Source organism: Arachis stenosperma, chromosome 6, assembly GCF_014773155.1.
Source record: "Arachis stenosperma cultivar V10309 chromosome 6, arast.V10309.gnm1.PFL2, whole genome shotgun sequence".
Lineage (NCBI taxonomy): Eukaryota > Viridiplantae > Streptophyta > Magnoliopsida > Fabales > Fabaceae > Arachis > Arachis stenosperma.
In genome coordinates, this window is record NC_080382.1 from 2,614,892 (window position 1) to 2,629,198 (window position 14,307).

At 33.6% G+C, this 14,307-nt stretch overlaps 2 protein-coding genes across 2 annotated transcripts; both read right to left on the minus strand.

Moving 5' to 3' along the window:
* Window positions 1–8,332: 8,332 nt before the first annotated feature.
* LOC130932702 (protein FAR1-RELATED SEQUENCE 9-like) lies at window positions 8,333–9,058 on the minus strand. The gene has a single exon (XM_057862101.1). The coding sequence runs from the start codon at window positions 9,056–9,058 to the stop codon at window positions 8,333–8,335; it is 726 nt and encodes a 241-aa protein (XP_057718084.1).
* Window positions 9,059–9,121: 63 nt separating this feature from the next.
* Window positions 9,122–13,355, minus strand: LOC130932708 (protein FAR1-RELATED SEQUENCE 5-like). The gene is made up of 5 exons (XM_057862110.1): window positions 13,335–13,355; window positions 12,194–12,340; window positions 12,014–12,040; window positions 10,361–10,490; window positions 9,122–10,071 (listed from the first exon to the last, which is right to left on the minus strand). Exons 1-5 carry the CDS (start codon window positions 13,353–13,355, stop codon window positions 9,122–9,124), a joined length of 1,275 nt encoding a protein of 424 aa, XP_057718093.1.
* Between the last annotated feature and the right edge of the window lie 952 nt (window positions 13,356–14,307).

Sequence of the window (14,307 nt, forward strand, 5' to 3'; positions counted from 1 at the left end):
CTCTTCCGAATTTTGAGAGTCGTAAAGAGTTGTTGCGTATCAATTTGAAGATTGTGGAGGCAAGTTAGGATGTTGTGATTTACCTATGACACTGTCTTAAAGATATTATTATTATGTATTGCCTTTAATTGATTTCTTCGATGGATTCAAATGAAAGACATTGAGCATCTAACAAATACAAGATTATCATGTTTTGCCTTTGCACCAGGTGGCCCCTGATGTCAATATAGATGACATGGCTCGCCGTACAGAAGGCTATAGTGGAGATGATTTGACAAATGTATGTCGTGATGCTTCCCTGAATGGTATGAGGCTTAAGATAGCGGGAAAACACGCGATGAAATCAAGAACATGCCCAAGGATGAGATTTCAAAGGATCTTGTTGCTATGTGTGACTTTGAGGAAGCTTTGAAGAAAGTCCAGCGAAGTGTTTCTCAGGTTGACATCGAACGTCATGTTTTATTACAATGTTTTATTTTCTTTCCTTGTAACCAATGACCATTTAAAAAGTTCAGGATCTTAAAGTTCTTAATTCATATATATAACCATATTGCTATGGTAAATCCCAATCCCACGGTTGACAGCACTGTAATATACCAAGACAGGCAACAACTAACTAAACTGATAGCGCCACAATCATTATAATGAGCACGAGTCTAATTAATCTAATACACTAAGTAATTTAAGATTAATTAATTATCATAAGCTTCTTAGTTATTATCAAGTACTTCTGTATGAGTATCTACATGCTAATATTCTAGATTTCTGTTCTTCAGAGAGATGCAAGATTATTAGTTAATTACTAATTTTATGTTGAGAAGAGAATTCTTTATTTTTTGACCATGATTTTTTCTTTTTTAACATTTTCTCATTGTTTTGTACTCAGTAGATCAGAGTGCATGCATTAACTTTTTGGGGGAACAAAATAAAGTGAACAAAAAATTATTTGTCCTTTAAATTTTTAATATTCCCTTATTTGAATAGTGCTTGTTGTTAACAGCATGGAACAAATAATGGTGTTGCCAAGATCAAACACAAAACCCAAACATAACATCATTAAATATTCTTTGGTGCCAAATAGATTGTCACACTCATTTTGTTTTCGTCTGTTCATTTTATTCTTCCAAAATGTGCTCCATTTGCATAAGCCGTATGCACTATACGAAGACAGGCTTGAAAACTTGAATAAAAATTTTTATTTTATTTTATTTTTATCAATTCCAGGATACAAATTTATAATTTTCAATAAAATGAATAAAATTTGAACTTTATTATAATTTTAATGCATTTGAGGATTTGCCCTGATATCTGTTAAAAAAGTCAGAATGAATGATCAAGAAAGAGGACAAAATTTGCATATTAATGATTATGCACTAAGAATGATTCAATATCATAGGTTTTGATTACTTATTACAAGTAATGAGATCATTTAATTAAAGCACATAATATAAAGTTAAAATCAAATCCTACAATACACATCAGATATTATTAAAGCGCATGATACAATAAATGATATTTATTAAGATTATTTTTTGAATAAATAATATAATAAAATTAAATTAATTAGTTGGTTATCTAACTACTTAAAAATTAATTAGTGTCATTAATGAGATTCCTGCCTCTGCTGCCACCTTGACCCAATGTTTTGTGAGTTCATAAGGGTTGAATACTGCATGATTTCCATGGCCTGTTTTCCATTCTCTATCTGTGAATGTGTTGACTTTAAAGTGGAGGAACATTATGATCTCCCTTTGTTACCATTTTAACTGTGAATATGATGGGCAGTGGCAGAATTGGCAATGGTGGTAGTGTTAGTAGTTTATGAGAAAAAGATGTAATAATGCTGAGTTTGATTATTAGCAGGGACGGACCTACATAATAATAATAATAATAATAATAATAATAATAATAATAATATTATTATTATTATTATTATTATTATTATTATTAAATTTGGGTTAGTATAATAATAATAAATAAATAAATAAATTTAAAATTAGTGATAATTAATTTTATTATATTAGTTAATTAGTTGATAATTAAATTGAAACTTAGTTTTTTAATTAAATACAACTTAAATTTTTAGTGATTTTTTAAAAAATTATTTAAGATAAAAAAATATATTATTTACATATTAATATATTGTATTAATATTCATTATTAAAATAGTCTTGATTATAGTAATTATTTTCGTTAAAAAATTTATTTATACCATAAAGATTATACTAAATAGACTTAACAATTAAATATAAAATAATAAAAAATAAAATATTTTTTTAAGAATATATATAGAAAAATAATATTGTTATATTAAAAATAAAAAGAAAGCCAATATAAATTATTGTTTTTATTATTTTGAATATTATATTGTGTGTAAAATTATTTTTTTTATTATTTTAGATATTATAATAAGTGATTGTGTGTATATTTTTAGTCTTTATCAATATGTATAGATAGTTATAATTTAAAATTTTAAATATATCTAAACCAATTTGGGTTGGTCGAGTGATCAGATTAGTCGTTGTCCGCTTAAGCAAGTGTTGAGAGTTCGAATTTCATCTCGTATGTGTAGTAACTCATTGGCCAATTGCAGACTCTTAAATAAAATTCAAATTCATAACGGATAAGTTCTTAACTTGTTGGGTATTGTAAAATTTCAAAAAATATATCTATTTACCTAAATTTTATTATATTATTGCCCCCATTGCAAAATTTTTCTGGGTCCGTCACTGATTATTAGTGTAACTAAGAAAGAATAGCATCATGGTGTTCTATCTAGGCATGGTGATATTGATGGTTATGTTGTATCTGTTTTTTTTGTAGATTTTGTATATAATTGTTATGGTTGTAAGGATGGAATTGAAGAATCATGAAGATGGAGGTAAGTATAAATATTACTAAACATGTATAAATAATAAATATCAATATTTTATTTATGTTACACTCTAGTAATTTTTTTTATGACTATACAATATTTATTAATATTATTTTCTAAATAAATACATGTAATATACACTAATATAATAATATTAAATTAATTAGTTACTCATTAGAATACAAAATAGGTGCTTAACGTAAAAAAAAAAATAAAAATTTTGTACTATAGAGAATACTGGAAGTTTATCTAACTACTTAACAACAACCGATTTATAACCTGTTGATTGTAATTTGTTGAGACTTGATTGTTCTTAAGATATTAGTGAATGTATGTTATTTTAAACAACTAGTAAGTCGTTAACTACTCGATCCGCTAAGCTCATGAGCTCGAGGCAACTTTTGAGCTTTCAGTCAAACTTGACCTTGGTTTGGTTTGGCTTAGCTAAAATTACTTAGCCTAATATAACTTTTATTATTAGTCTTTCATGTCCAAACAATTGACTTATCTTGTGAGCTTTTAGTGAGTTAATGTTGAGTTTGGTCTATTTTAGCTTAGTTTGAATTATTTCTAACTTTAATTATCAAATTTTCAGAGCTGTTAGTTCGAACGTATCAATGTAACCCGCGCACCTCAACAGTGCACCATGAAAATGTATACGAGTTATCTACTAGGTCAGTAGTATAAATATTTTATTTTTTCCGTTTTATTAAGAAGTTGTAAGTATAAGTACTGTTGAAATAAATACAAAAGTACTTGTATTTAGGAAAGAAAATTAAAAATAGAAAGTTATTAATAATTTTTTTTAAAAGGTTTAATCTTTAAAATATTGATATAATTTTATTTATTATGAATCTATAATAATAATTGCAAATATGAAAAATCAAAGGATTAAATGATGTTCCATTTATTGATAATAAATAAAATTACGTTATAGTTTATAGGTTAGTAATAACGCATATATTCGATTTTGAATTTTGAAAATTAAAAAACAGTGTGCTTTACTTGTTTTATTTTATTTTGGGGGTCAGGGTTTGCTTCTCACTCTCACGGAAGAAGCTTCGCAAAAGGGGAAGAAGATGCCCAACATAGATGATGTGAGAACAGAAGGGAAAATGGGAAGCACCACAACAATGGAGAAGGCCGGCGTGGGAGATGGCGACGAAGCAACTCATCATCGATGTGGTGCATGCCCTGTTAGGTAATTACATCTTCTCATCTCCTTTAATCACGCATTCATCTTCTTCTGTTATTGATTGATTACCTTAATTAGAGAAGATTTTGAAAAATAAATAAGAAAGAGAATCTGCATTTAAGAAATCAAATCAATTTCAATTAATGGATTGATTGTGTCATATCTCTACTGATATTGAAAAAAAATCGCAGAGATGATATCGATGGATTAAAGGAGTGTATGTGACGGGATCTTGCAAGAAAAGAGTCTGTTCAGAAGAAAAAACCTAGAGGGAGAATTGCTCTGATCAATGGCAACCAATAATAGCCATGGGTAAAGGCTACACTCAATTCATTACGTTCATTGTTATTTTTGCTACTACTATTGGTTGAATTATATCTTACTATTATCATTATTGGTTCAGTTTACCCAACTCATGTGCACCACCAAGTGTTCTGATGAACTCCTTCGAGAGAAGAGTTATGGCTGATTTAGAGGTATGTAAAACCAACAAATATTTGTGTCCTATTTTTAAGTTTCAATGCTGTTGTATTTTAAATTACCCATGTTGTATCTGTTATCTGCAGGACATCAAAAGAGCTAACAATAGTATAAAAGAGGAACAAATTCTATTGAAGTTCATGATTGAACGCATAAATTCCATTTATGTCAAGCCTGAGTTGAAGGAGAATGAAAGACTTCTGAAAAACAGCAAGACCAATCCTATCACTACCCCTCATAAGACATGCAAAATTACGGAAAATATCAAAAAGAGTGACAGCAAGTCAATATTTAATATGGATTTGGACCCAAATATATGTCTTGATGTGTCAGATGATGAGGATGATGTCATGGAACTAGATCGAACAACCATAACCCGCCAAGATCCACGCAAAGTTGCTGTCCAACGGAACATTCCCTCTATCAAACGCCAGAAACTGTCACCCCAGCCAAATGAAAAAGGGAAGGTGAAACCACTATCAAAGCCATGGTTCCCTAGACCTGGTGAAAGGAGAACCAGGTTCCAAAATACAGTTGAGGTAAAATCTTTGCACATCCATATGCATTTACATGTTATTATAAAAGGGATAGGTTTATAATGCCCAAATTTCGTATGTAGGCATTCAGAGGTGTACAACGACCGCGCCGTATGACAACTTCTGAAATGGATGCACAAGAATCCCGTGGAGAAGCAGTACGAGCATCAAGCACGCCAGTTGCTGCACGTGTACGCGCAGAATCGAAACCGCTATCTATTTTTGGACAGCAAAATTTGGTAGTGCAGAAGAAACCAAAGGTCACCAGTTCTTTTTTCTCCTACTTTTTGTTTTGTCCTAACTATTGTGGTTAATAAATTAGAATTTTTAACTTTGAATGATGCAGAAATAATGCTTTAACAAAAATTATTTGAACTCGAACAGGGAATAACAACTTATTTTAAAATGGGTGGTGAGATTAACTTGACTAAGGGACAAGTAGAGATGTTTGCATATGTTTTTGATCCGGATTTATTACCAAGGTATAAATTTTTTCATGTTCTTAAATAAGCTCAATATTCATTCACGGCTGATTTTCGCATTGAGTCTATGTTCACTTGTTATCAGTGAGCACATTGTAAAGATAGGAGGTACGTCCGCAACACGTCAAGAACTTTTTTGCTTGAGCAAGGATCATACAATTACTGCCAAGGTAAAAGTGATTATCTATCAATCTAACTTAGTCATCTATATGCTCAAAAACTGGATAAATACCTAACCATATCTATGCTTGAATTAGATTATGGAGCTTTGGGCTAGAAAATGTACTTGGGACCAAAGAATCATTACTCTGAAGACAACTTGGTGCCTTCCTCCCTCTTTTTCAGTACGTTTTGTTATGGTTATCAAATAAGAAAACTTGGATTGTTATATTTTATTCTATACTTCTTTATCTACATAATTTATGACATATAAAACAGGTTGATGTATTTCAACATCTCCAAATAGAAGAGTTAATTGATAAATATGCAGATTATATGGGAAAATACCCTTCACTTGAATATGTAAGTTCTTGTCCTTATCTCTTCAGTTAGCATACAATTATGTATATCTTTTGACACTTCTGTTGAACAATGCATTGTATTCAGATTTATATACCCATTCAAGATAATGATCACTGGTATCTAATGGTCATGAGTTTAGAACCAAAAATTATTTTCCATTTGGACTCCAACCTGCCCCATGAGCGCAAGGAACCAAGAACTGAATCTACTAACACTCTGGTATTGTTCTAAACTGTTTCAATTGATGTGGCTATGTCCCTATGATATCTCCTTCCAAATTATAACGCTACTCGCTGTTTGTAGGCTGTTGTTTTGTCCCAGATTATTTCTTCAGCACACTTTGAGGCTTGTCCTTTTGAACATGGTGACTTTTCTGGTGGTTGGTCTTCCCAAACAATTGAAGTGGTTCACGATGTGCAACCTCCTCCAACATGCCAGGAAGATTCTGCCTTATGGGTACTAAGCTGGTTGCATATGGAATATTCGTTTAATCCTAAGATACCACCAAAGGTGACAACCTCAATCATTTTATTTCCTATGTGTTTGCTGCATTCCCTCTAGTGACCTCTTAATTTTGGATTTGCTTTTTCTCTTTTTTTTTTGGTGCTTTTAGATTTCTGAAAATCAGGTGCTAATCACAACTACCATAGACTTGGTTTTGGGATCCTCCAATGAATTGAGAAAGACCATTATGGATAACGCTAGTGAGCATTGGTTTCAACAACACGAACTCAATCAACTATAGATGATTTGTTATTTGTATACACTAGTTTGTGGTATTTAGTTTTGCAGTTTATGTTATTTGATACTATTTAAGACAATTTAATTGCTTATTGCAATTTATGTATTTGAAACAAGTTTTCAAAATATTTAATTGCAGTTCAGGTTATTTGATATTAGCTTTTATGCCTGTTCCATGATCAGTATTATTACGGCTTTCATCCTGTTTTGCTTATCATTTTTTTTCTTCCATTATCATGGTATAATTTGGCTGAATTAGTATATAATGCATGTCTATTAATCAGCTTTATCATTGAATAAATATCTGTGTTACTTGTGCGCTATTTCTTGAGTTTTAGTCCAAGAGACAGATAAAAAATAATGATAATTGTATTGCTAAATGCTAAGGAATCGTATTTAAGCTCAGCTACTCAAATTCTAAGTTTTAAAACCAGGAAAAATTCTTAAAACATTTATTATTAATTTATTATGTAAATCAAAGATATGATATGGCAGTAACTTTAGGAGAATGGCATAACTTTAACTATTCAGTTTGATTTTTGTCTGTGATTATATTGACCATTTCAGGTGCTTTGTCTGATTGATTTCTGGTGATTTGGATTTGCCCTTTATGTGGCTTAGTGCCATATCTTTGTCGTGCACTGCTCTCTGTCTTGTAACTTTTACTCAAATGCTGTGTGCAAACTAGTGCAATGGCAACATCTAGCAAGTTTGATCCAACTTCCAGTAGCCCAGATAGACCATTGTACACTGGGCAGCGTGGATCCCACATGGCTGCTTCATTAGATAGATCAGGTAGCTTCCGTGAAAGCATGGAAAGTCTTATGTTGTCTTCTCTTACAAGCATGTCAAGAAGCAGCTCTTCAGCAACACATGGAAAAATTCTTAAAATATTTATTATTAATTTATTATGTAAATCAAAGATATGATATGGCAGTAACTTTAAAATTCTAGCATAAAAAACTGAATTAGATTAATGTTTATGGATACTTGGAAGTTTCAACAAATTATGAAGTATTAGCCATTTATGAAGTATTAGCCTCTTAATCCATGTAAACTCGTCTTTGATTGTTGCAACGGATGGTTCACAACTCTGCCTCATCATCATCATTTGCCCCTAAAATTTAAGCGACATATTTTTAAGTTTAAAAATAGTAAAATAAGTATAACAAAAAATAAACATAAAATTTAAAACATTTTATACCATCAGAATCGTAATCGATTGAGGACGCAGTCTCGCCACCACTCTGTTCATAATACCTTGAGGAATTTAAATATTCCTGGATCAAAACAGCAAATAGGAAGGCTTATGAACTAGCCATACAATATTATATGTAACAAAATATACTTGAACTTAAATTTATTGAACTTACATCTTCCTCCTCAAACCATTCAGTGTGAATATACTCATCACTTTCAGCATCTACGAAGGAGTAGTCCTCACCCTCAATATTCTCCTCAGCGTCATCATCAAATTTGGGAGTCCTTTCATCCATTTTCTTCATGGAACACGTAGCAATGTTATGCCCCCCTTGCGACAGTAGCTGCAACGCTTAGGCTTCCTTGTGGTCTCTATCTCAGTACTTCCATTCTTTGCAAGGTCTTCATACATGTATTCCGCATGCTCCTCCATCATGTTATTGTCCCCGCTATGAGCCCTAATACATGAAAGTATATTTACCAATGCATCTCGTGATTCATTAAAAATATCCCCTTTTAGGCACCCTTCGTTCATAATTTGTTTACACCAATGTGCCAAACATGCACGCCGATTGATAGCCAAGGAATCCTCCATCAAGCCGCCCATGTCATCATACCCACTAATGCCTTCCTTCGCTTTTTTAGTCCATCTTCGCAGCACTAATGATTTTGGCAGCTCTGCAATGTCTAGAAAATCCAAAACAGCAAGTATATGACTACATGGAATACCTATGGAGTCCATTCTCATGCATGAGCATTTAAATTCATCTTGCTCTCCATGAAAAGACACATGCCATATCATGTTAGGCTTGTAAAATTTTGACACCTGATAAATCTTGCAAGAACTCGTTTCTTCTTCATATATTACCTTCAATGTGCTGGCCTTGTGGAGCATTGAACGGAACAACACAAAAATTTGCCGAGTATAAATGGTAGCTGCTGACCTTTCTAATTGTTGAAAGTGTGTCTGCATCACAGGTTGTCCAGTTGATGATTTAAAGTCTGCCAAATCCTTTCTGTGCCGCATGTAGCTCAAACAACGCTGGAAGTGTTGAACAAATTCTGTCAAATTATAGCGTGATTTAATATATCATTTGAGGACAGCAAGTAGACTTTCACACCTCGAAGTCGTTCTAAACCCAGCAAAGAATTTTCCTCGGATATGAGCGGTAGCCCACATGTTTCTTTTTTCATACATATCTACTATCCATTCCCGATCTTTCACTCCAAAGAATCCAACCATTTCCTCCCACTTTTGTTTGAACACACCAACTTCGTAATCACCTAGCATTAACTTTGTAAACATTTTCGTAAACTGAGTTTTGTGAATATTGCTTGTTGCATTACGCATCAAGTGCCATGCACATAACCTATGATGTGCATTCGGAAACACTTCCTGAATAGCGATAGCCATCGAGTGATGACCATCCGTAATTACTGAAGTCGGTGTCTTTCCCTTCATTGCTATGAGAAGCTGTTTTAGTAACCACGCGTAGGTGCTTTTCCTCTCATTCGAAACTATCGCAGCACCAAATACAACTGTTTGATTATGGTGGTTAACTCCCGAGAATATTACCACCAGCATTCTGTATCTATTCTTCTTATATGTGGCATCAAATGCTAGCACATCCCCGAACAGATCGTAATCCAACTGACACCGGCCATCACACCAAAAAATTTGCCGAAACACTCCTTCTCTGCCCTTTTCAACACTATAGAACAAGTTTTGATCCCTTGCTGCTAGCGTTTCCAGGTAAGCCATTGCAGAGGTTAAATCATCAGGTAATTGTCTTCTTTGCTTCGCAACTTGATTGTGCATATCCTTAATTGAAAAATTAACGTTCTCGTACCCACCACATTGGCTAGCTAATGACCCAAATATGTTTGGCATGCTGATCCCCACCTCTTTCATATGGTTCATTTGACTAATGTCAGGCTCAGTCATTTTCTTGTGAGATCTTAACATTCTTGCTAACTTTGGAACAACAAGCTCATGGTTGTGTTCATCACAAAAATCTCTCACTACCCAACTCTCAGTTACTGCATTGAAGATAACATGAAGTTTACTCATACAACCACATCTTGTCTCTGGTTTTGGCTCCCTAACTCGATTTTTCATATGGTTCCATTTTTCTAATCTATACCCTTCACAAGAACAAACATATGTATTTTTCTCTAACTTTTCCATCAACTATTCTACTTCTACTCTTTCGCACACTGAAGCCCCTCGTCTTGGCATATGAATTATAAAATTCGAATGCCAAGCCAAGATCAGCAAAGTGCAATTGACAAATATTTTTCATAGATAGACTTGAAAAATCAATCTTACCAATATCTTCCCAAGAGTTTATGCGATATTGATCCATATCCACCGCATCAGAAGTTACATCTTCATCCACATGATCACTAACATTATGCATATTTTGATCACTTGTGTGTCTTTGACTATTTGATGCTTCCTGCAATTTATAGTGACTAACGTTAATTACCCATTAAAAATAGCATAAATTAGGTACAATTTATAATCAAATAAGCAAAATTAACCAAAAACCATTGAATTTTCAAAAAGAATCACAATACTAATTTCTGAATTTTCTTATGGCAGCTTAAACTCTATCTCGTCTCATATTTTGGTGATTAAGATCAATTATATAGATTCATATAGGGGTGGGCATGGTTTGGATTTTTATAAATCCAAACTGGATCCACTTCAGAACCAGTTTTATGGTTCATGAAACCAAACCAATACTGTGAACAAGAGGGATTACGATACAGCATTTTTACATTATCATTTCAAGTTAAATAAGAGATAGACACAACCAAGTTTTCAAATTACACCTTAGAAGCTCCACCTATTTAAAGTACATTATCTATCTCCCTCCCTTAGCATAAATATTCATGGCTAATCTTAAAACAAACATGAAAGGGTAGCAATCCAAACAACACTTATCAGCTAAGGTACCTTAACCTGTCACGAAAAGTGCATTGATAGCAATAACTAATTTGCTTAATTGAAAGAGCTAAAGAAGTTGCCTTCTTGAAAGGGTATCAATCCAAACAACACTTAAGCTCTTGCGCAATAAAAGAGCTTCCATTGAAAGCAGTTGAATTGCTACATCTAAGGTACCTTAACCTGTCTTTCAATCATGAGCTAAAGAAGTTGCCTTCTGCAATAACTAATTTGCTTAATTGGCAAACTTCAAATCTTAACGGATGTGATACTCTTCAGAAACTGCTATCATAAGCTTTAAGCAAAATGATACTACTGAAATCCAAATTAAAAGCCAAGGGCATATATATGCATGTGCCTAATAAATATGATATATAATCATGTATCAGAATTTAGGTAAGTTTCCTTATTTCACAGTGACATAGTCATTTCATTTTACTATCATGTTCTCAAACATAATGTAACACTAGTCAACAAGCATTCAAAGGTTTCCTTGAGTCAGGTGTTAAACTCATAATAGAACCATTAATGTAAACAAACAGTAGAGCAATTTTCAACTAAACTCACAACTCCGCTGTTGTAGCCTCCAAAAGTAATGAAATAAAAAACACAACATCAAATAGCTAGAACTCATAACTTGTTCAATACTTCTATAAATAGTTTGGCATAAGAAAAATCATGATCTAGATGAACTATTTTCTTTTACTCATTTCATTAAAAAAGAATCATCTATAAATAGTTTGGCATTCTTCTTTTAATGCAAATTGCATACTAACTAAACATTGGTTACGCAAGACAGAATATAAGAACAGGTTAACTAAAAACCAGAACATCAGAGTTTGTTACATCACTAAAAAGTAAGAACCGAGAAATTTACTTCTTACGCAACCACATCCATTCTCATACCATTGTTTGTAAAATCTATGAAGCCTTATGCCTCACTATGTTAGATACCAATATAACAATAATGGAGAATTACAATTGCTACATATGATTACCAAATTGGCATGAATCTTAGCTACACCAACATACTTGTAGCACAAACAGAACAAATATAGCCTACACCCGTGAATCAGAACAAATAAATAGAACAAAAAATTGAATGAAATCAACGAAAGGAAGCAATACAACAGATTCATACAAGGAGTGGAGGAATACAACAAGAAGATAAAAGGAACAAAAAGAAATTAAATCAATGAAGTAACTTCATACCTGAGTCTGAGGCTCCATTGTTACTATGGAAGTGGAGGATGCAGGGGGAATGGAGTTGTTAGATGGATTGGACGACAACGGCGACGGCTTGGCTGGACGGCGACGGTGAATGCTAAGACCAGCGGAGAGTAGAGTAGCTGACGGCAACTGGTGAGTAAACAGGGGAAAAGGAATTGGGAATTAGAGTAACGTATGATGAGTTTGGGGGGAGACGGGGAGGGAGAGCCTACTAACGACGTTGTTATGGATTGGACGACAACGCGACGGCTTGGCTGGACGGCGACGGTGAATGCTAAGACCAGCGGAGAGTAGAGTAGCTGACGGCAACTGGTGAGTAAACAGGGGAAAAGGAATTGGGAATTAGAGTAACGTATGATGAGTTTGGGGGTGGGGCTGAATTTGGATTAAGGGTTTTGTTAGTTAAAAAATAAAAAAATTATTATTATTATTATTAAACCCCATGTGGGGTATATTTCTAATTTATATTTTGTGCCTATTAGAAAAGCTCAAAAGACTTGAGCTTACTAAAGACAGACCGCGGGATCTTACAGCGGATTATATGAGAACTAATAACTTAATACACATGGGGAGTAGTGAATTATGAAGAGATGCATTATAATAATCCATGGTGGGCTATAGCGAATTATAAGTACATGGATTCACTATATATACTAGTTAAATGTAATTGTCAAGTAGAATGCCAAATTCTCAATGTATGATGAGAATAATTTTTTAGCTCTTATTTACTACACAGGAAAAATTCAAAAAAGTAAAAGAGATGGTGTGAAATTTACTAACAAATAGCTATTGAGTGTCTTTATCCGTTCATCGAACAGTTTTTCAGATCTAAAAATCAGTATATTGCAGAAGCTTAAGATGTGTGAGATCAAGTAAGTGAAAAAATTATTTCACAAGATTCTGTTTGCCGCTATGTTAGTCAGTGTAAAATATGATACGTTTGTGATAAGGTCCGATGAGGATCTATAGATTCTACTTTATTGTCGGAGAAATTTTTCGCAGGTGAAAGCACACTGGTTATATACAAAGTTAGAGGATGATGTCGACAGTTCTGCGGTATCAGCTCCAAATCCTCAATCGACTGTGTTGGGGGAAGCTTCCAGATTGATGCCTATGGTTGTACCAGTCTGACCGTTGGTTGCATCTCCGTTTTTTGTGGTTGATTTGAACCACGAGGATAAAGATGATTGTGTTGTGGGGACAGTCGTTCCTTCTGCGAGTTGGCGGTTGCGATGGCTGGTTCTCCTCGCATGATTTCTGATTGTACAGGGGATAGAGAACCAGATCGAGCTGAAAATGCAACGCGAGAGGATGATACAAACGCGGAGCCTATCAACAGAGTTGGGGATAGTAATGAGGATACAAGGAGCAATCCACGTACACAACATGGTCCTTCAAGTTTCGGCACACATCAATATTCTCTACACTTTTGCACCATAATCTTGGAAGCTATAGAGCAACAATCAGACTTTGATTCTGCTTTTAGAGTCAAAAATTGCATGATACAACTGCACTTACAGAATTTTAGATTAAACATTCATTCAAAAATAAAGAAAAAGTTGTGTTGAGTGTTAATAGTTATAGCATCTGCTGTGTAGTTGAGTATAGAGTTTTGGAATAAGAATATCCAAAACTATTGTAGCTAACGATCCAGCCAGGTTAGTGACAATTTTGTTGGCAACTCGACACATAGATCTATCATCTATATAATTATGCCAATGCAGCTAAACCCCAACTATAATTTCCCAACTCATCAAGCTTTGCCAAATACAGCAACCACCGAAGGTGAATCCGGTTCCCATTCTTGTCACTAAACATTTGAGTGGATAGTAGTATTAATATGTAAACCCGAGCATATATACGCACTATGTCCTCACTAGCATCGGCTAGGAGCACCCTGAACCTCTCATGGAACCATGTGAAGTGGATCGTCATCTGCTCTACAAGAAAAATGCTGAATATCATCAAATTTAGCGTCGGAGGTTAGCAGCGAATTTACCAGCGGATTTGGCAATAAATTTGTCGAGAATACAAGTTATCGTCGGATTTAATTTTTCGACGGTAAATTCGCCAGTAATAATTAGAGAAAAAACAAA

Excerpts from the sequence above, each read along its gene's own strand:
- LOC130932708 (XM_057862110.1), bottom strand. The coding sequence starts at position 13,355 with ATGCAACCAACGGTCAGACTG. Across the intron at positions 12,341-13,334 it reads TGCAACCAACGGTCAGACTG|TTGCCGTCAGCTACTCTACT; the intron begins GTACAACCATAG and ends TTTACTCACCAG. Across the intron at positions 12,041-12,193 it reads CAATGGAGCCTCAGACTCAG|GCTATATTTGTTCTGTTTGT; the intron begins GTATGAAGTTAC and ends TCACGGGTGTAG.
- LOC130932702 (XM_057862101.1), bottom strand. The coding sequence starts at position 9,058 with ATGCGGCACAGAAAGGATTTGGCAGACTTTAAATCATCAACTGGACAA.